The sequence below is a fragment of the Carlito syrichta genome, unplaced genomic scaffold, assembly GCF_000164805.1.
Source record: "Carlito syrichta isolate Samal-C Ts95f unplaced genomic scaffold, Tarsius_syrichta-2.0.1 Scaffold308158, whole genome shotgun sequence".
Lineage (NCBI taxonomy): Eukaryota > Metazoa > Chordata > Mammalia > Primates > Tarsiidae > Carlito > Carlito syrichta.
This window is the reverse complement of record NW_007252254.1, coordinates 596,048-618,809: the sequence shown is the minus strand read 5'-3', so window position 1 is coordinate 618,809 and position 22,762 is coordinate 596,048. Positions and strand designations below refer to the sequence as shown.

The window sequence follows — 22,762 nt, the reverse complement described above, 5'->3', positions numbered from 1 at the left end:
TCTGGATGGCTGAGGGGCAGGGCTCAACTATCCCCGCCCACTGAGAGAGGTTTCCTCTGTCCTGGGGGCAGGTCTTAGTCCCAGTTGAGAAGCTGCGCTCCTCGGGTGTGTGTGGGGTGGAGGGAGGGTTGAAAGGTCCTGAGGGAGAACAGAAGGCTCAGAGGGTCTGTCCAGGGTGTGGTCATGGAATGGCCACTCCCTAGGCCCATCCACACCTGCTAGGCCACAATTCTTCAGAAGCCAGACACGCCGCCCAAGGAACTGATCAATCCCTCAGGCAGGTCATTAGCTGCTGCTTGATGCTTCTGAAGGCAGAGACCTTCAGAAAAGCAAGGAAAAAGCAGGCCAGTGAGGGAGAGGGAGGGGCACAGACAGTGGAGGGGCGGCGGGTGGGGGAGGACGGTGGATGGCCAGGGCCCTTTCTCGCTTGGTTTCTGTAATGAGGAAGTTCTCTGCAGCTCAGCTTCCTTTCCGTCACTGAGCGCCTGAAACAGGAAGTCAGTCAGTTAAGCTGGTGGCAGCAGCCGAATCCACTGAGAGGGGACAGACAGGTCTCAGTGCAGGGGCTTCCACTCCCCTTGGTGGTGTGTCGGTCCCGTGGGTGTCCGCCGGCCCCACCTGAGAAGGCCTGCACCCACCATGGTCCCCTGCTGGAATCACGGCAACATCACCCGCTCCAAGGCGGAGGAACTGCTCTCCAGGACAGGCAAGGATGGGAGCTTCCTCGTGCGTGCCAGCGAGTCCATCTCCCGGGCCTACGCGCTTTGTGTGCTGTAAGTACAATGTGCTTCCTCCCTAGGCACAGAGACGACAGAGGGACTTAGAAGGGGCCAAGTACTGGGACAGTTTGTTCTTACATCACAGGGGACACGGTGACCTGGCTTGCACACTCTTCCCTGCCGCCGACCCCCATTTGTTGGTGGATCTCGCTGAGGCCCACCTTACACCTTGGTCTTGGAGTTCAGGGAGGCTGTCCTGTGGCAGGTTTTGCAGTCTGGGCTCTCAGAGCCACTCTAGGTTCTGGTCGAACACCCTGGCTGCTTATAAGCAGTGGAGCTGGGGGGTTCCTCAGGTTTGGGGGGCCAAGAGAAGGGGTTCTGGGCTCTTTGAACCAGGAGGAAGCTCAGGGCTCCATGATGGTGGGTGTGTTGGGGATCAGCTCACTCAGCTTGTGCTGGTCGAAGATGCACAGCTCAGAAACTCTAAGAAGAGCAAATGTGACAAGAGCCAACCCTTCTTGCACCCAGGCTTTGGGCCCCTGGAGAAAGCCATTGTTTGGGAAGCCAAGAACATGGGGTGGGTTTAATCAAGAAAGGACTTTCAGTTCACTCATAAGTTGCATTTGGGGCCCTGAGAACAGAGGAAGTCACCATCACTACCAGCAAAAATCCTCTTCTCTCCCTCCTCGACACTCAGCTATGTCCCCACCCATTTATTTGGGTCCCTCTGTCACCATCAGTTTACTCCACTACCTGGTTAGGGATGTTGCTTTATGTACCAGTTGTCCCAACAATGGGGGAATCAGTCACTTGCTGAAAGTTTCTTTCTAAAACCCCCTTCTTGTAGAGTGTTTCAAGGGGGACCTTGCTCAGCAGCCCTGTGGTCTAATCATTCCCTGGCTCGGGCCTCGGGCCTGGGGCAGTGCTGGGGAGCAGTTGGGGAAGGGTGTGGCATCCCTGGGCCAGCAGAAAGGTCCCTCTGAGCAGTAGGTCCCTACCTTTCTCCAGGCAGGAGGGGAAGTGGGTGGCTGAACCCAAACCTGTTTTTTCAGTGAGCACTGACTCCCACTGGGACCCACTGTGCTAAGCTTTTGTTTACCCATTTCATCCTCATGACAACCTGAAGTGCTGGTCCTGTTAATACCCTTACTTTGCAGATGAGGAAATGAAGACTGGGGTTAAGTGAGTGACAACAGTCAAAGCCAAGACCATCCGCCCCCAGAGGCTGCAAAGGAGACCACCAGTTAATGAGAGAAAGCCTTGCCCACCCCTCCTGCCCCCAGTCATACCGGGTGTGTGTGTAGACTCAGGGTGGAAGCAAGAGAAATCAGGGTATTTACAGGGCCAGCAGGGGCATTAGGAACCAACCCAGGCTCACAGCTGGCCAACTGTACTATGCTGACAATCAGCAGGCCCACCTCCAAAGACAGGCTTCCTGTGCCTCCTCTCTCATGCCTCAGGGGAAAGAACGCAGGTCCTGGCAGCCTGGACTCCCCCACTGGGGACCCACCGCTGATGGGGCCTTAGAGGGGAAGCATCTCACAATCCTAGTCGGACTCTACTTGGCCCACGTGAATTTCTCTCCTGCCTCAGCAAGACCTTGGCAAACGGCTGATTCTGGTCAGTATTGGCTGTGTGCCAAGAGCTTCCAGGGCTCACTCTCATTAACCTTTGCCCCAGCCCTCTGACCAGGGCCTTGCTTGAACAGGTTACAGACGTGGGACCTGGGTCTCTCTGACTCTAAGCTATGAGCATCTCAGAGTCTAGGGACACCACGAGTCAGAGCCAGAGTTGGAGGGGCCTTGGAGAACATCTAGTTCAACAGCCCTAACTTTGCAGGGACAGACGGAGCTCAGAGAGGCTGAAGCTTTTGTCCATGACCACCCTGCTGACTGGGGGCAAAACTGGAATCTAGGCCTGGTTCCTGTATTCCTTCCTCCACCTGTTCTCACTGACATCTTGTCTGTACTGAGTTCCTTTCAGAGTCTGAACCTTAGGGAGGTATCCGTGGTACACACAGACTCAGTCATCCTCTTAACCCATGCCTGGAGTTCTCATCAACCTCCTATCCTAAAGCTCCTTGGCTATAAACACCAGGAGCTCCAGTCCTGGGCCAGACCTGTCCAGGCTCAGGGCTCGCCTTTCTCCTCTGCTTGGTCAGGCAAGCTGCCTTCTTGCATAATTGAGCTCCAGGCTGTGGGATCCCATGAACCAGCAGACTTTCCAGAAAACTGGAAGATCTCATACGACTGCTACCCTTGATTTGCCAATTGAGGAAATTAAAAAAGTAAAAACTAACCAAATGAAGGCTAACTATTATCTTCCAACACTTCATTTTGTGAAAGAAAGCATTCTTAGCACCAAAAAGGCAGGAAGGACAAACATTTTTTAAAAAAAGCTAGTTCTTTAAAGCAAAGAGATCTAACTTCCTGAAATACAAACTCCATCGTCCTTAGTTTTCTCTGTTCCCTGTGGACTGGTGCAAACCCAGCCCTTCGCCATCCTGGCTGGGCTTTCTTTGCCCCTCAGTCCTGGAAGTCTGCTGAGTTTGGGGGACCTGAGTAGCACAGCTGTGGGGACAGGGCCAGGTAGTGACACTGCTTTAAAAGTGAGCCAGGATTCAGAAGGAAGCCACAAAGTCTCACCTTCCTTCCTTAGAAATATCCAGATGGAAAAGGGTCACACTCCTCCCACCTCCCCAGGCTCCAGATCTCATCCTGCCTGAGTGGCTGGTGCTTCCTCCAAGGACCCCTCTAGTAGGCAAGGGGACCTTGGGCAGGGCCTCCACCTAGTGGTTTAGACAGGTGTCTTTGGAGCTTCAGGAACTGAGTGCAGCTTCGCTGGGGAGGGGCCTTTGCACTCAGGAAAGAGGACAGGATTTGACTATTTAAATGGAACTGTGCAGGTGGGACATCAAAAGACAGGGCTGCGATTCAGTGTCACCCACGTGACTTAGGAGCACACATTCTGCCCACACCCAGCAAACCCTGCATTTCCTCGAGAGAGGTCAGTCCTGCCACCTAACACCGGGCAGGAAGGCTTTGATCGTGACTTAGCAACTCAGGAAACCCTGCTTTATGGGGAGCTTGGAGCCTTATCTTGGGGCACAGAGGGCAGCAGTGGGAAGAACCCCGAAGACAGCCATGAGGTGTGAATCCAGCTCTGCCATCTTGCGGCAGGAGGCTTAAGGACATCAGGGACTGTACACTCTTGTGGCCTATGTCATTCCCACCTAGTCCCCACTCAAATCCCCCAGCAGAGTTGGCCCTCCTCCAGGGATCCTGTGGGAGGGATGTAAGCAGATGGGAGATGTTAAGATGCCATCAAGCTCATGCACTCCTCTCCTGCCATGTATGGACCAACATACCTGGCAGATGCTTTATGCTGCAGATAAGAGATATGTCTCTGAGGGTCAGCCACGGCCAGGCACAGGGGCTCATGTCTGTAATCCCAGCAATTTGGGAGGCTGAGGATGATGATAATGATGAATGATCCTCTGAGCTCAGGAGTTTGAGGTAGGGGAAGGCATGTGGCTGCCTTTGCCTCAGAAACCAATGCCTGGTCCAGTCAGCTGTGGCAGGGAAGCAGTTCTGATTTCCCTTAGCACATAGCCTTCTGTTGCCACCCAGGCACAATGACGGGGTCTACGCAGGCTCCTTCCGAGGGACAATACGCCAGACAGTGCTGGACTCGGTGGCCTTGAAAGCACAGCAAGAAAAAGGAAAAAGCATTGGAAGGATATTTATTCACCAAAATTCCCCTCAGAGAAGGCATTCTACTCATTTGGATGAAATAACGTGATGAACCACCTGAGGTAGAGCAGGGTCTTGACCTTACTCCGCTAACAAGGTTGTTACTAACTTCCTCTACAGCAGAATACTTAGAAGGAGCTTACCATGGGCACTCTACATGTATTGACTCATTTAATGTCCACAATGATCTTCAGAGAAAGTGCTCTTATCCCTACTTTACAGATGGGGAAATCAAGGCACAGAGAGATTATGGTACATGCCAAGTTTACAGCTGGCAAGCAATGGAGCCAGGACTTGCACTCATGCTGTTCTCAGGAGGGAGAAACAGAGAGAAGCCAGCAAGGCAGGTTGTGTGTGGGGTGGGGGTCAAAGGCCTAGAGAGACGAGCCCTGATGACAGAGCCACAGAGAAGGGACTTGGGAGGGCAAGAATGTCCAGCAGAGGAGTAAAGATGTGGTATGAGTGGGCGGCTAAATCTCCTGTCCTCCAATCCCCTTCCAAATCTTCAGTAAACTTGACACTGTTCATTAATTTTCTTTGTGCAAATGCAACAAGGCTCTGTTTCTCATACTTGGTATTGATAGGAAGAAACGCTGGTCCAGATAGTAGCCAGAACTATTGCTACCTGGTTCATACAAGAAAACAGGCCAGTGGTTTTTGTCTAAAGGTACCTCTGCTGATTTTTTTTTCTTTGGACCGGGAAGGAGCGATGTGCCCATGAAGGCCTGTGCATTTCACTCATTAATTGTATGTTTTCTGTGAGGTGACTCAGCACAGCCTTGTTAAAATGTGCCCTCTCTAGGTTTTCTGAGCCCATGCCCAGCACACCAGAGCAATTTTTCCAGGTCCAGAGTAGGCTCCGGCTTTGGTACTTTGCATGTTTGCCTACCTGATAGGTTAAATTTATGAACACAGACATCAGCACTTCTCAGTGGAATGGTGCCATCTCCCTGGAGCATGAACCCGTGTGTCATGGTGAGATGTAGTCCTCCCAGACAGGCCTTCCTCCCTGCCTCAGATATGGAGTGAGAGGAACCCTGCTCTTTCCTCCTGAATTCATGACATGTTGTGCCATCCTTCGGAGCCAGGCTCTGTAGTTGGCTAGCTCTAATGTTCTGGCCTTGGCAAGATGCTAATCCTACCAAGCCAACCTAGCATCCTTGTGGCTGAAATAAGGATGATGATGATGACGACGATGCCTACTCATTGGGTCATTTTTAAAAATTGTGATATAATTCACATACCACAAAAGCACTCCTTTTATAGTATACAATTCAATGATTTTTAGTACATTCACAATGTTTTACAACCAACATCACTATCCCATTCCAGACAGTCTCAAAACTTCAAAAAGAAACCCTGTACCCATTAGCAGTCACTGCCTATTCCCCCTCCCCCTAAACCCTGGCAACAACTAATCTACTTTCTGTCTTTCCGGATTGATCTATTCTAGACGGTTCATGAAAGGAAACATACAATATGTGGACTTTGGTGTTCAGCTTCTTTCACTTAGCATAATACTTTCAAAGTTCATCTGTGTTGTAGCACAAATCATTCCTTTTTATGGCTAACTTATAGTCCATTGATTGAATAAAGCACATGTTGTTTATCCAATTCTTCCACTGATGGACATTTGGGTTGTTTGCGCTTTTTGGTTATTATGCTGCTATGAACATTTATGTACAAGTTGTTGTGAGAACATATGTCTTGGGTATATAATAGTCTTGGGTATATACTTCGGAGTGGAATTGCTGGGTCACTTGGTAATTTTATGTCTAACACTTTGAGGAACTGCTAAAGTGTCTTCCTCAGTGGCTGTACCATTTTACATTCTCACCAGCAGGGTATAAGGATTCCAATTCTCCACCTCCCTACCAACTCCTGTTATATCCGTTTTTGATTTTTTTTATTATTACAGTCACCCTAGTGGGTGTGAAGTGGCATCTTATTGTGGTTTTAATTTGAATTTCCCTAATGACTAATGATGTCGAACATCTTTCTCATGTTTATTGGCCATTTGTATTTCTTATGGGGAAAAACGTCTATTCAGATCCTTTGCACATTTAAAAAATTGGGTCATTTGTCTCTCTGTCGTCATTGGGTTATTAAGAGAATAAAATGTGAGCAACATCTCTAGCTCCAGGCCAGACACATGGGAAGCAACCATTGAATGCTTTGCATAAATAGAAATAATGCCGGCCATTATTTTTTTTTTTCTGAGCTAAAAAGTGAGTGGTGACATCTCAGAGGCAGAGCAATACAGGCCCATCTGTGAAGAACATTTCACAACAGAAAGAGAGAGGAGAACAGTGACAGAGGGTCACTTCTGGGACTTCCGGGAGGCCTCCGGGAGACACTGAGCTGTCATGTGGGCCTCTTCAGAGGAAGCGCTTAAAGAGATTGAGACAGGAAGAGGACTTGAATGACGCATGAGTGGCCGGTAGCTACTGGAGCCAGGGTTGAGCGCTTGGACGCCTGAGAGAGGGGGGTGGAAGGAAGGAGGCAAGAAGGAACCCCAGGTGAAACCAGGGAGAACGAGGATGACGTCAAGAAGAAATGCAGGCCATCTGAGGATCACTAGTTCTGGTTGCGATGTGGGAGGGAGATACGGAGGGGCCTGACATCCTGCGGCTCTGAGGAAGCTGAAAGGGGCACAGCATGTACCATGAGGCAGAGACTCCGGGTGACAGCTGCAGCAACACGTGGGGGCCAGATTCTTGGTCTCCCCCCCTGCTCATTTCACACTCTCTTTGTCCCCATTAATTAGAGAAACATCCTATTAAGAGCAGGACACAAACAGTTTGGGTTCAATTACTTATTGTAAACAACACCACTGAGGGCTGACCCCTAAGGATCAGCTGATCCAGCCTCTTCTGCTCCCCAGACCAGAGAGGCTTGCTGGAATATACGGTTTTCTCAGTAATGGAGAAACAAATCGGTTTGATAAACGGAGCGGTGTTCTTTCAAGTAACCTTTAAAAAGTGGAATTAAGTATAAAACACAAAGCATACAGAGTTTAAAGCAGAAAAATAATCACCCCATCTCTGAGGGACCAGCATAAACATTGTTAATTGGTTGGTGTATCTTCTCATTTTCTCTTCCTCCCCACATAGATATATAATCGCGATTGTATATATACACATAAAATAAAAAAGTATATACATATCACTTTAGTCTGAAGTTTTCAGTAGCATTTGCATTTTCTTATTTAGTTAGAATTTCTTCCTAAATATAATGGATGTACAGAACTCTATTACACGATGTGCCATACTTTATAAAAGGAATCCTCTATTGTCAGAAATTTAAGTTAGCCACGGTGTTTTGTTGTTATAAATATGACAGTGATGAAGGTCTTTGTGCAGAAATGTTACAAACATTCTGGTTATAGATTCCCAGGAGTGGAATTACTAGATCAAAGGGTAGGAACATTTTTAAGGTTCTTGGTACAGCATGGCAAATTGCTTTCCAGAAATTTTGTTCCAATTTATCCACCAGCAAGCAGCACAAGAGAATGCCCGTGCTAATCTCCCTATTCTGAATATTTTCATTTCAAAAAACATTAAGTTGCAGGGTGAAAGGTGGTGACTGTTCATCTCGATTTGCATTTGATTGCAGACACATTGAGCTTATTTGATAGGATTATTGGCCTACATAATTCCTCTTTTGTGAATGGTCTTTTCAGTTCTCTTTGGTGTTTTTCTTTTCTTTTTTCTTTTTTTTTTGAGTCGGAGTCTCACTCTGTTACTCAGGCTGCAGTGCAGTGGCACCCTCATGACCACCACAGCTTCCATCTGCTGAACTCAGGCGATCCTTCTGCCTCAGTCTTCCAAGTAACTGGAACCACAGGCAAGTGCCACCACGCCCGGTTAATGTTTTGATTTATTATAGAGATGAGGGCTTGCCAAGTTGCCCAGGCTAGTCTCGAACCCCTGGCCTCCCAAAGTGCTAGGATTATAGGTGTGAGTCACTGCACCTGGCAAGCATTTTTTCTATTGAAGTTGTTGTTTTTCTGTTACCTTATTTCATGAGTTATGTCATATTTGTTGCAAATATTTTCACTGTGGTTTTCCTTTAAACTTTTTTTTTTACGTTTAGAGATTGTAAATTTTTATATAGTCTATATAATCTTTTCCTTTGATGTTTCTCCTTTTGCTTTTCAATGTAGAGAATCCCTCTGTACCCAGGAGTTCACTTATATTTCTTCCTGTGGGAGTCAGGAACTCGGGACAGGGCCTTTGGAGTTAATAAACTCAGATTAAGGGTCCAGTCGTTTATCCAATTCCACTGGACCCCGGTTTCCTCATCTGAAAACTGAGGCTAAGAATGCCTATGTGTTGTTGGGTGGATTGAATGGAAAATGTGTGTCACATGCTTAGCATAGTACTTGGTAAAAAACAAATGCAGCGGTTATTGGTTTTTTTGTTTTTGGTAAACATTGAACCCTTTAATCTCTCTGGAATTATTTTAATGAATGGCATAAGATAAAGATTTATGTGTATTTTTCTCAAGTAACCATCTTTCCCAAACCTTTTACTGAATAACTTATTCCTTTTCCCTTTGGGACTCTTCTTTTTACCATATGCTGAGTCTTACATATCTCTCTTCCTTGCCTGTGTCCCCTGTTCTATGTATGTCTGGTTTTCTTATACCAATAATCATACTAAGCACATCACCACAATTTTATTAAATATTTTATTTTAGGATTTTCATATCTATTGTGTTCATATATTCTTTCCGGTAAACCAGATACTTTTGTCAAGTTGAAAAAAACTACTGTTGGAATTTTGGCATTGCTGAAATCCATCACATAACTTGTGAAAATTGACATTTTAATAATATTCTTCTTAACAATAAACACTGTTGTCTCTATTATTTTAAATTTTATAATTTTCTTCATATAGATCCTGTGTATTTCTTGTTATGATTTCTTCTGATAATTTCATATTTTTGTTACTGTTGTGGATAACTTTTACCCTACAGTCACTGTTTGATGATAGCTGATCACCTAGTTAGAGATTTTATAAATTCCTCCTTTAGTCTGTCACTTTACCATTCCTCAGTATTTCAAATTGTTTTTTGGTTACTTTTCTGGGATGTTCATGATTAACTCCCATATCATCTACAAATTACAATCACTTTATGATCTACTTTTCAAACACTTTACAACACCTATACAGATCTCATAACTTGTTGCATTGACCAGTATCCCTAAAATACTATATTGGAAAATATGTGGAAAAGAAAATCTCTACCTCTGGAAGAAGTACTAAAAGAATCATACATGGCACCACCTGGAAGGACTTGGTACGGTATCTGGCATGCAGATATCACTTGATAAAAATGAGTTGGTGCTGTTTGCCATGTCCAAGAAAGAGCTGTGTTTTCCTAGTTATATAAAGAGTTCTGAAGGAATGAATATTAAATTCTATCAAATGTTATTTTAATATCTATTGTGATGATTATGTTGTGTTCCTTATTTAATTTACTGGCATAATGACTTATTTTTATATTTTATATTTGTTTTGTATATATTAAATCATTAAAATTAAATATTCTTGATTACAATAACATTTTGCTATACTCTGAATTTTATTTGGAATTTTCACTTTTTGTTATTTTTTATTATTTCTATTTTTTTTGAGTTGGAGTCTCACTCTGTCACCCAGACTGGAGTACAGTGGCCACTCCTGGCCACTGCAGCCTAGACCTGCTGGGCTCCGGTGATTCTTCCACCTCAGCCTTCCAAGTAGCTGGAACTACAGGCACACGCTACCATGCCCAGCTAATTTTTGATTTATTGTAGAGATGAGGTCTTGCCAACTTGCCCAGGTTGGGTCTCAAACCCGCGGGTTCAGGCAATCCACTCACCTCAGCCTCCCAAAGTGCTGGGATTACAGGCTGAGCCACCGAGCCCGGCCTGGAATTTTTACATAGGTATCCATAGGTGAGTTTGATTTGTATAATTCTGGTCATGTTATGGTTTAAGAATCACATAAGCTTTATGAAATAGCCCAGAGTCATTTATGTAGTATCATCGTTATGATTTTTTAAATATTTAAAAAATTTTGGAAAAGTCACTTCTCAGAGCCACTTACAGAGATAATTCCTTTATATTTACTTTGATTTCTTCTTTGATTTGGTCTCATTTTCTATTTCCTCCCATGTCATTTTTGTTGTTATGCCTAATTTTCTGAAAAGACTCGATTTGCTGAGATTTTCAAATTTTCTGGCATATGAACTTGCATATGCTTTCTATCATTGTAAGGTTTCCCTTTTATTGCTGCTGGTGCTTCTTTTTTCATTTATACTTTTATTTGTGGCCCAGATCCCAGCAGGAAATAGATGGCATATTCACCGAGGATGATAGGGACAGGGATGGCAAAGGAGTCTGGGCTGGCAACCATGAGAAGCCATTCCCACCCCTTGACCTAATGAGGCAGGGGACAGAGCTCTTGTCACCAGAATCTGGCAGAGCCGCAGCTGGGAGACAAGCCATCTGAGCTAGCTGTGACCTCCAGAGAAGATATTAGCCACTGCTCCATCCTCTCACCCCACCGGCGCCTCCCACTAGCCAAGCGGGTGAAGCAGTCCATGGAGGTCAGCTTCTTGGATACAGGGCTGAGGCTAGAGACTAGAAAGTGGATCTAGTTGGGTGAAGGGGAAGAGCAAAGGGGGGATGTTCTGCTCACTTGCACTTGTTTCTTTCCTTTATTCTATTTGTCAGAGGTGTGTTCACTTAATTTTCTGTTTTTCATAGACTCTTAGGGTTGTTTTTTTTAACGTCTTCTGCTTTTTGTTTTTATATTTTAAAAAACAATCCCTGCCCTTTCAGGAACCCCAGTTGTGTGTATTTGAGGACTAAGATCTGTCCTTTATACTTCTCTTCTTTCCTCTCATTTTAAAATCTCTTTGTCTTTTCTTTCTAACCCAATTTCTCGAGTTTGTCTTCTTCCTCATCAACTTTCTCCAGTCCATACGCTTCTATTTCCTGCCTCTGTGTGTGTTTAATTCTGACTCTAAACTTCCTAGTCATTTGCTTTTGCACAGTTTTTATAATTGATTCTTCCAGATTCAGAGATGCAGTGGTCTCTTACCAGGTTCATAAATCAGACTTCTTCAGGATATATTTTTAAAAAACAACAATGATTATATTTAAGATGGAAATAACTCCTTGGAGTCTATAGAAAAACGATGCCCTCTTTTTGAATGGTGATATGTTTTCATGGGTCTGGTGACTTTTCTTTTCTGACAAAGAACTGTGAAGAAAAACTGGATCACGATAGTTTGGAGATGGGAATAAGTTCTACCCAAATCATCTTCCTAGACAGAAAAGGACCAACAGAGGTGGGGGATGTGAGACCCAGATCCAAGATCCAATTTGGGGTGGGCAGGCAGTGAGGGCGTGGTATGGCACCCAGAAGGTGAACTCCCTCTTGGAGTTCCCACTGGAACCCCAATCTGTTGGGACAGGGCTCCACAGGCTCCCAACAATACTCTGCCTGTCTAACCTCTACCTCTCACCTCCTGGCCAGCTGGGTCACCTACTCCTGCTTTCTCCCTTCTGGAGGGGTCTGATTCCGTTCATCACTTTTAACGTTCTCTCTGGCTGGGATTCTTTAAGGTTTAGAGTGGTGGATGGTGAACACTGTGTTTCCATGGCGGCCACACTTTTTCTCTTATTTCCACATTGGTTCAAATGGCTTTTGTGAATTCAGGGTTTCCACCGCCTGTCCTCTCACCCCATCTTGTCCAGAAGGCTGCAGCACTTAACCAAGAAAAAGAGGAAAAAACGCATACAAACAACACTACAAATTAGAAATGATATGTAATGAGAGTCACAAAGGGATTTAGAAACAATTATAGGAGCAGATCAGCAGAGCGAGACAGAAACACTACAAGATTCTTGAATTTTAGACTTTGATTTTTCTTTCTCCTTGTGGGGCTCCCCATGGTAAAGGGTATTTCTGGGCATGGTTGCTGGTATTCATTTGGGTAGGGATAGTCATAAGGAAATAGGAATATTTATCTGAAAGCATAAATAAAAAACTATAATGTTTCTTTCCACTTTCATTTGCTTATCTTCTCATATCAGAGTAAAACTTCTTATAACGTCACTGGAGTTGATCTGATCTGGGAACACCCTATCAGAGTAAAACTTCTTATACCACACCGGGGTTGATCTGATCTGGGAACACCCTATTATCAGAAGGTACCTTCCCACCTCTGCTTTTCTTCCATGCTAAGCATAGAGCAGATACCTGTCATTGCCCAGCACCTGTAGGAGTCACATGGGAATTTTGCCGTAAGCCCCCTTCATTTGAGAATGGAGCCATCCCATCCAGCAGCAGAAGTTGGGCCCAGCGCTCTCTCAGCCTGGATCTGCGAAGGGAATATTCCTGATCCAATTACTCTGAAATGGGACCCACTCATGGGGAAAAGTCTCAGCTGAGAGCCAGTGTTAGCACACCAAAGTGTTACCAATCATCACAAAGAGCTGGGAGAGAGCTGGGTGGCACCCATTGCCCCCAAAGAGCAGTGAACACATGGTCCAGGTTATATTCTAGGGCAGTGGTTGTCGCACACTATTTAGTTGTGGAATCTTTGTTTTAAACATTTTCCATGTAAGATGTTGTGTGTGTATACATTATATGCACATGTCATGTGTATATGCATATAGGCACATGTGCGTGTTATGTGTGCATGTATGTTTGGATATGTGTGTTGTATGTGCATATGGATGTGTATGTGTGTGTATGCATATAAGACCAAAATGAAGCATAGTTACTGGTGGGTGAGGCAGGCCAAGTGGGTGCCCTCTTCCACTTCTCTATAGAGCCCCATACTCATGGAATGCAGTTGGAACTGCTGCTGGCCCAGTGGGTGGTGTGTGGCGGGGCTGGTGGTAGTGTGGGGCTGTATGCTTTCCCTTGAAACTCTAAACTGATTGAGCCCCAGGGACTGAGTGTTCAGCCCCGTGCCTCAGTGGTGTAGGGTCATTAACATCTGCTAAGATGTTACTGTCTGACCAGAGAATACCTTCTCTTCCTATTGCACTAGTTTTTGCCTTCTGATCTGTTTCGGTAATATGGAGCTGTTGATTTTTTTCAATGTTTCTAAAACATCCTTGAAGAAGCCATAAAGGCTTGTCTGCCACCCTCGATTAAACTAAAGGGGTTTTCCTGTTCTGCGAGGCTGCCTCTGTCTCTCTCTTTGCCACACTGTGTTCTTTCTCTCTGTCTACAAGCTGATGTTTGGGGCCAGCTGGAGCTCTTCCATAAATTAGCTGCCCTCAGCCAAGTAAGAGACTGTTCTCTCCCTCTCCTCATTTGCATACTTTTAGAAGGAAGTGTCAAGAGTACAGAGCACTGAAAGATAAGAGCCTAACAGGGTTGAGCTTTGTCTGGCAGGTTCTGCAAATGGTGTTGAGGTAGAGAGTGATGGGGTTGGGGTTGAGGAGGGTCGTTGTGGGGTGCTCTCTGCGTCCCAGGGACATCTCTGGGAGGTGCCGTGGCACTGGACTGGAGATTCATCCTTGCTGTCTCTTATGACATCAATTCAGGCTCTGGAGATAGGACAGGGTGTGGAAGGATGGGAGTTAAAACGATGGAAGGAAGACAGAAAAATAACCTTTCCTATGTAAAATGAAGAGATGTGTAGAAACAAAATCACCCAAAGCATCATCCAAAATTTTGTGTAAGCACCCACTGATGCAAAAGCCATAAAGTAAAATACTGCAAAATTGGCCACATAAAACTGTAGAACTTCTATGCAGCCACAGAAAAAGAAAGAAAGAAAGAAAAAGGCCAGGCTCAGTGCCTCCGTAGACCCAGCTACTCGGGAGGCCAAGGTGGAAGAATCACCTGAGCCCAGGAGGTCGAGGCTGCGATGAGCTGTGACCTGGGCAACAGAGTGAGACTCCAACTCCCAAAAAAAAAAAAAAAAAAAAGGTCACAAGTAAGTTCAAAATATATTGTAGTATATATCAGAGTCTTATACACAAATAAGCAAAACATGATACCCAAAAAGGTGAGCCAAAGACGTGAAAAGAAATTCACAGAAAAATAAATACAAATAACGAAAACTAAGAATATGTTGAAGAACCGTTCTCATAAAGGAAGGCAAATTAAAGCAAGTTATCATTTTCACCTCTCAGATTTGCAAAGATTAAAAAGTCTGATAACAGCCAGTTGGCAGGGCGTGGGGAAACAGACACTTTCGTATCCGGTTAGTAGAAGAAGAAAATGTCACAACCTCATTGGGAGGCAGTTGGTAGTCTATCAAAACATAAAATGCCCAGGTCGTTTCGCCCAGCTGTCGCCTTCTAGTGATTTATCTGCACTCACTAATAAATGTCAACACATGGTGGAACATGGCAAAAATGGTAATAAACCATTTCTCACTTGACTTGGGAAGATCTCTAAGATTTTTGTGTGTGAATAAAACTCATTTCAGAACAAGGTATATGAAATGATATTATTTGCATTTTAAAATATATGCATATATAAGTGTGTGGGTATGTTTAAAATTTCTGGAACAATTTATAAACAGGAGTAGGAAAGCTAGCTAAGAATGGGGTCTCACTGAAGAGGGAAGGAGATGTTTATTTTTTATTTTAGATCTTTCTGTCTGGTTTTCATTTTTCTCAAGCAGTATATAATTCTAAAAATCTAGTTAAACAATAACATGTAAATACTCGATGGAGTGCCGGCACGTGGGAGGGGTTAAGTAGAATTGCTACAGGGAAACCCTGGCTTGATCGCAGAGCCTGGCCCCTGTCTAGGGGACATGGAGGAGTGGGCAAACTTTCAAAGCTTATGAGAACCCCAATTGGAGGAAATAGGGTCAGAGGATGGTGGGTGGGAGAACAGACTAGTAGCTTTTAAGTAAAAGCATAAGATCCAAATAGCTCTTTTCAAACACCTGACAGTATGCTGGACTCAGCAGCGGAGGTGATGGATCTTTATGGCTGTCCACTCTGCCAGCCTCTTGGTGGGTTGGGGACCACCCACTGGTCTGCTCCTCTCCCAAGGTGCTCAGACCTGACAACTCCCTTTTCCTCTCAGAGGTTTTAAAAAAAATCCAAAGTACCTACTCCTTCTCAAATTGAGGATCCCTGAGCCAAAAGAAGGTAGAACGTCTAGAAAGAGAAGAAAATCTGGGATTTCTAGTACTTCCTTGTTAGAAACAACTCCAAGACTTGCTTATCAGCTACTGGGACAAATCCAAGTCTCATCACCCCAGAGGGCTGGTGGCCAACTCCGGGGGAATAGCCCCACAGAGCACAGTGTCCAAGGAGAGGAAGTCATATGGGGGTGCCAGGGGGCTCAGCAGGAGAGAGGCACTGAGAGAGCCTCCCCTTGGCTGGTGCCCCCTCTGCAGCTGTACCTGACACCCATTCGCCATACCCCACCTTGCTCCTCCCACTAGAGACTTGTTTCTTCTTCAAACATCCCCTTTTGCTCTATTCTCCTGGCCAACCTGGTAGCCAGCCAAGAGGTTGAGGGAGCCTTCCAGACAGTGGACCCCTTCAAATTAGACCCCATAACTGACCTCCCAAAGACCCAGCCTTCCTTTTCCTAATGCTCTTTGAGTGCAGAGGGGGTGAGTAAACAAGCAGTGCCTCAGTCCAGGATTGCTGGGTGTCAGGGTTCATTTCCATCTCCAAGAAAGGACAATTCCAAAATCTAGAGACTTTGTGCCCAGATTCCTCAAACCATGTCAGGAAGTCAGATTTTCCTGCGTAGATTCTAAGCCTTTGATCTATTTCAGGTATCGGAATTGCGTCTACACTTACAGAATTCTGCCAAATGAAGATGACAAATTCACTGTTCAGGTAAGCCCTTTATAAACCTAGAAATCTGAACTTGTCTTCAGCCTATTCTGGCAAAGAAAGAGCAAAAAAGAAGCATGTGTCCTGGGTATTCTAGACATAAAGGCCTGGCTGAGCCTGGCTTTCTCCCAGAAGTCCATGGGGTGGGTTAATGGGAGAACTGTGACCCTCCAAAGTGACCCTGCTCCGTGACATAATGTAGCAGGCATGCCAGAGATTATGAAGGAGGACCCCCAAAACTCTGGAATTTATTTATTTAAAAAATTGTGTGTTTATTCTTATATATCTAAACTTCAGTTACCTTCAAAGTACTCTCCAATGATAAAATCCAACTATCAAAACGTTTTTTCCACTGCTCAAAACAGTTTTTAAACTCGTCAATTTCGATGCCTTTTAGTGCTTCTGCCATCCTTTGTTTCACCTCTTCCACATCGGCAAAACATTTCCCTTTGAGGACTTTTTTTTATCTGGGGAAACAAACAAAAAGTCACTTGGGGTGAGATTGGGTGAGTAGGGAGGGTGGGGCACGTGGGTCTTTCCGTGTTTGGTCAGAAACTGCTGAACACTCAGCACAGTGTGGGCAGGTTGTTCATGTAAATCATTCATCATGAAATGGGCAAACACATTGAAAGAATCCCCCCAAAAATATTCACCGAAGGTGAACACAGCCTCTCACAACAATGCTAGCTGGTACACTGATGCCAATGGGTTCCTAGATCACTTGCCTAGTGGGGAAAGCCCCTTCAAAAGATAATTCCGGGTTTTTTGAGTCCCCCTCATATTTGTGTCTATGGGTATGAAGAGGAAACAAAAGTGAAGAAGACTGCCCAGAGGTGAAGGAAAAGTAAGTGGCCATGGTTTGGTTGATTGTTGTTTTCAGTGCTCTCAAATGAACAAGAGGAAGTGACCCGGGAAGGAGATAAGGGAGGCAAGTTTGCAGGAGAAGAGACCACGTTTTCTGGGGGGGCTAGAAGATTAGCATGAATCAGTGCCTTTCAATTTATAAGACTCTGTTCTGTCCAAGGCTGATGATGCTCCTGGTACCTAATTTCACCATATAAATATGTAAAACAAGTAGTGAAATCTTAAAAAGAAAAAAATCAGCTGCACCAGTTCAAGCCTGGGAAGACCACCCTAAGCACAGTTTGTGTGACAAGTCCAAAAGGCTTCATTTGTACACAATACAGGACAACCAGTTGATGCAGAAGCCCAAAAAGCTACTTTTATCTGGCTGTATTAAGAGAACATGGGGTTGGGAAGAATGAATGAGGCAAGATTTCAACATCCCCAGTGGGGGATGGAGTGTGTGTGTGTGTGTGTGTGTGTGTGTGTGTGTGAGATGCTCAGTCCTCAGGAACCAGAGGAGGAGGCACAGCAACAAGTGGAGTGCATCCTCATCCCAAGCAGAGCATTTGAGATAGACAAGGATTTAGACACCAGGTCATGGAGGAGGGGCAACAGGATCAGTGGAGTTTAGTTTAAAAGAAAGTGGAAGAGGAAGGGGAGAGGCAGGGCACAATAGTTGGTTTCTAAAACTTGAAGGGAACGATTTTTCATTTTGTGCAGAACTAGGAGGCAGTAGTAGACATAGAGCTGGACTCAAGGGCAGGACAACAGGTCCCTGGGGCAAAACTCACCAGAAATGCATCAAGAGGGAGACACTGTGTTGAGCAGAATGCTCGCAGGAAGACTGTTTATAAGAATTAAAGGAATCACTCCAAAGAGTCTCTTGTTCACACTGTGAGACCGTCAGGGACATGCTTAATCCAGCCCAGGTGGTCCTGAAGCTACCGTCTAAGAGTCTATTTGCTGCAGGGCTTCCATGAGAGATGCAAGTTTGGGCTCAAGCAGAATTGCTCCACCCAATAGAGGTCAACCGAGTGTTGCTTCTGCCTTCTTCATCCTTCCTGCAAGTACATCTACTCTAGCATCTGAAGCATATTTGTTGGGAGGTTTTTAGCTGGATTGGAATGCCCACATGTTTGGCCTGGTTTTCAATGGTAGTCACCAGGAACAGATGTTAGCAAACCTAGTATAAAGCCAGGCTTTCAGGCACTTGGCAGCTATTTGTCACTGGAATGCTTGTCTCTCATGTGGACTCCTCCCAGGGACAGGGCTGGCTGAGGGAAGGCCAGCTTGGGGCAGGCAGTTGGCCTCAGTGAGCTCTACAACTTTTTTCAAGTCTGGGCCTGTGTAAGTTTTCCTGGCAGGGTTGACGTCCGTGATAGGTGCTTTACTGAGAGGAGTCTGAACTCTCTTAAGTTAAAAGTTGGTCAATGTTTTTGATCTTTTCTCGTCCTGTGGTTTCTTCTATTCCTTCAAAGTGAAGAAAACTTTAAGTATGACTGGAAAAGACGTGACTTTGTGGCTTCTTGAGTAGCATTTGCAACATGGCCTGTAAACGTGTAGATAGCATCTTGAACCTGTTCCCCTGTCATATTCATGCCCTTGCTGCTATGGCAACCTGAGACCCTGGGAATTACTGTGGTGCTGCAGTCCTGCAGCAGCTTCCAAACTCTGGATCTCCTCAGGCTTTGGGGGTTGCAAGGAACAGAGGTTCACTTTGGATAACTCTGGAAGGGATAGGTGGCCTTTGTGAAGATGTGTAGAGCAAGGAGGGAGAAGGCCACACAATGGCCCCTGGGCTTGGGTCCCGAAGAATGTGGGGCCCTGCTCGGGTTCTACCATGACTCAGCTCTTCTCTGTGGTCCATTCTTCCCCTGCCAGCAGGTTCACTTCTCAGCTCCCAGTCCCTGCGGCTTTCTCTGCATAGGCCACTCAGGGCTAATAATCTGGGTATGAACTGGCAGTCTTGGAGCAAGTGCCCACCACCATTCAGAGATGGGGGCAGGGTCATGGGAGCAAGATGTGGCTACCTCACTCAGCCTGCACTCAACCAGGGCAATGGGCAGGCAATTTTCCTAGAAGAAGTGCAGCCCTGCAGGACATATCTGCTCCCAGCCCCAGCACCAAGCCTGTGGTCTCCTCAGTAGTTGACTCCAAGTACCCAAGGTACAGGTAGCAATGGGCCTCAGTGATCTGAGGATACTCCCTCCTGTAAAAATATATCTCCTAAAGCAAATGACAGTAGATGTCTACTGAGGAACAAATGAAAGCTCACACCCAAGGAAGCAAAGTCAGAGATCTTTGGGGGAGGTTCGGCAGTTATTGATCTCTGCTTATTTTAACCCAAGTTCCTCTTTTCATGTTGACGCAAAACCTCACACTCTTTTCTGAGCTTAGCCACAGTTTCTAAATAACTCATGCCTGACACCTGAGTCTGTTGAGTGCCATCCGATGATGGGGTTCCCAAAAATAAGAGTCTAGCCAAGTGAAGCACCAAAAGGTTTTCATTGTTTCTTATTTTAATTTCTTCAGCTCTTCTCCCTGGGACTTGTCTTTTTGTCTACACCAAAGAGTCACCTCATCTCTGTTCTTTGCAGAACAACCTCATGGAGTTGGTCTTCTCACATGAGGATCTCAGTTGATCTAGGATAGCCCTGTGTCGGTCAGGGAGAGGAATGACTTTAACACCCGGGGTATCTTTTCTCTCATTCCATTTTTCACAGACTTACAGAAAATCTGAGGTGGGAGGACAGGATGGAAGCCGTAACTTCACACAAATCCTCATTCTAAATATGAATGTTGCTGAGACCTGCAGGAGTTGGAGCTCCCAGTCAGACCTTCGTTCTTCCAGCCCAGAACATGTTTCCAAAACCAGCTGGAATCCCCTTGGGAAGAACAGGCCAAGGAATCTGCCCAGGAGGACAAGGAGGCAGGGCAATGTGGCCTCTCAAGAGCTGCATTGGCCTCTTGTCCTTTACACAGTTGCAGATAGTATTTGATCACACATAGCATTCGGCCCTTATGGTAAATCAGTGAGGTATCTAGAAAGAAAGCAGACTCAACAGTTCCTGGCTGGGAGCTGCGTTCAAGTCCAACTTGGCCAGTCATGTGGCCTTGGGCGAGGACTGCCAAGAAACTCTGTGGGAGATTGAAAATCATATACATGCCTCCCAATGCAAGGAGACAGCAGAGAAGGAGATGGAAAGAAGGCAGCCGGGCACTTTAGAAGATTCTAGGCAGTGCCTAGTGGTGGTGGGGTAAGAGGAACATATTTTAGGGAGCTTGCACTCCTTCAGTTCTGCTCTTTGAGCTGTGGTCTTTCATGTCTGCAGGGCCCCGAGAGGCCTGTGGAATTATTAAACAGTTGTTCACAGCTGCTGTGACCCTCAGACCCCGAGAACCTTCTGGACTGGATCCTGTGTCACTTGTCCTGGGAGAGGGGGTGGGGGGCAGCACTCTGAGCACTGTGTGTAGTCAGAGGAAGGCAGGACGACTCAGTCCCTCAGGTCTGAGTTTTCCACACCAAGAGAGCGGATTCTTGTAAAGCCCAGACTCCTTTCCTGACTTGTAAAGGGAAGTGACTCTCCCATCAGGGAAGCAGCACCTGTCTTGAGCCACTGATTCCAGAATGAGCTGTGAGGCTGCTGCTGCCTTTTGAAGGGACTCCCCTCCCTGGGAGAGTAAGGAAGGACTTGAGGGAGCGCAATCCAACCTGATGGCCCAACTCCAGTGTGACCGTGGAGAGGCTTGGGGTTCATGGCGGCCTTCAAACGTATTGCAGAAATCACTGCCTCAAACCCAGGACCACAGTTGAAGCAAAAGGGACCCTGTGGTTCCATCTTAAAGCCCTTCGGCCCTTGCTACCTTTCAGACATCTTTCCCATCACGAGAAATAAAGCAGAAAATAAAACCCGCCCATGATCTGCCTTCCCATCAATATTCTCTGTGAACATCCTATCTTTTCTCAAGGTTGAGATTATATCCAGATTATTAATTGTTTGAATCAAGATGGGAGCACCCAGGGTTTTAATGCAAATTTAGATGTAGAGACAAGGTCTTTCTGCATTGCCCAGGCTAGTCTCCAACTCCTGGGCTCAAGCAATCCTCCCACCTTGACCTCCCAACGTTTAGGAGGAGCCTAAACTCTTTTGTTATTATTTTCCAATTTGGAAGAAAAATCCTATGGCCCAAGGCATTTGAGTGAGTTCTAAAGATGAGAGACTGGTGACTCAAGTCACTGGTTCTCACTCGTGGTTGTCACATTGCCCTGGGCAGCATATGGCTTTTGGAGAGGGAAAACAAAACAACTTTCTAAAAGCTGTTCCATCACAAGTGTCTGGGAGGGTAAACGACTGAGCCATTGTTATTAAGCTCAGGAAGCGAGTGGCAGCTGTTATTGTTCTGAGTGGTCACTGAGTGAAGTAAAGATTCCGTCTGAGCCTCCGGGCGAAGGATGTGGCTCTACGCACACTTCCTGAAGTTGCACAACTCAAGGAGCAGAAAAGGCTCAGGTAACAGAAGATTAGCCCGGCCAGGGCTACCCTGCCCAGACTCCACCGCCATGCCAAGGAGAGTGGACCCCAAGGAGCCTACACCGGTTGAGGGGTCCCTTTATGCCATGACAGCCACATTCTAGAAGCCTGCCTTTTGAATTGATTTTTTTGAATTACTGCAGAACATGGACAGATCTATTTTCCAAGCCTCTGAATATCTCAAAATATCATTGTCAACATATTATTTTTTCTTTTTCTTTCTTTCTTTTATTTTTATTTTTTATTTTTGAGTCAGCATCTCATTCTGTCACTTAGGCTGGAGTGCAGTGGCACGATCACAGCTTGCTATAGCCTCAACCTCTTCAATCTCCTGGGCTCAGGCAATCCTTCCACCTCAGCCTCCTGAGTAGCTGGGACGACAAGAGTGCACCACCATGCCTGGCTAATTTTGTTGTTGTTGTTGTTTGTAGAGATAATGTCTCACTATATTGCCCAGGCTGGTCTCAAGCAGCCCTCCCACTTCAGCCTCCCCAAGTGCTGGGATTACAAGTGGGAGCCATGGCACCTGGCCTTTCTGCATATTCAAAAGGGAATTCGATGGATATAAAATTCTTAGAACAAGTGTTCCCTCAAAGTCCTGTTATACAAGTGTTGCTCCACTGCTTTCAGAAATTCAGTCTTGCAAATAGTCCTGACTACAAAATCCAAGGCCAAACTTGTGCTGGTTCCAGTAGAGGGAACCGGTTTCTTTTTCTACTTTGAAGTTGGTGGGAATTCTTTTTCAGCGATGTCATTTTCCTTCCATTGAGAGTGCCGGCTTGCATTCAGCCTGTTTGCTTTGCAAACTCGATCTTTCTTTGACTCAGAAGACTTTTCTTCTGTTTAGTCTTTGAGTAAGTTTTTATTCCAGCTTTTCTGGTTTCTTTCTCAGAATCCCCCAAAGAAGTCAAGTCTCCCTTCATTTTCTAGCCTTCTGGGATACACATGATCCTGTGACCAAGAAACCCTTCCCTCCTGTGTGGCTGCAGGATATCTAATCATTTTCCAAGTGTTTCAGAGCATTCTGGAAAGAGTATCTATGCCTATTTGTCATCTCTAACGCCAAATGACTGTTTTTATTTT

At 45.6% G+C, this 22,762-nt stretch overlaps 1 protein-coding gene across 1 annotated transcript in view; it reads left to right on the top strand.

The window, feature by feature from the left end:
• The first annotated feature begins 485 nt into the window (after window positions 1-485).
• The window catches only part of INPP5D (inositol polyphosphate-5-phosphatase D), a 133,379-nt gene continuing 111,102 nt past the window's right edge, over window positions 486-22,762 (top strand). The window contains exons 1-2 of the mRNA XM_008065112.2: window positions 486-773; window positions 16,241-16,304. Coding sequence (XP_008063303.1) covers window positions 640-773; window positions 16,241-16,304 — 198 coding nt within the window. The 5' untranslated portion in view covers window positions 486-639. The remainder of the gene's footprint in view (window positions 774-16,240; window positions 16,305-22,762) is intronic.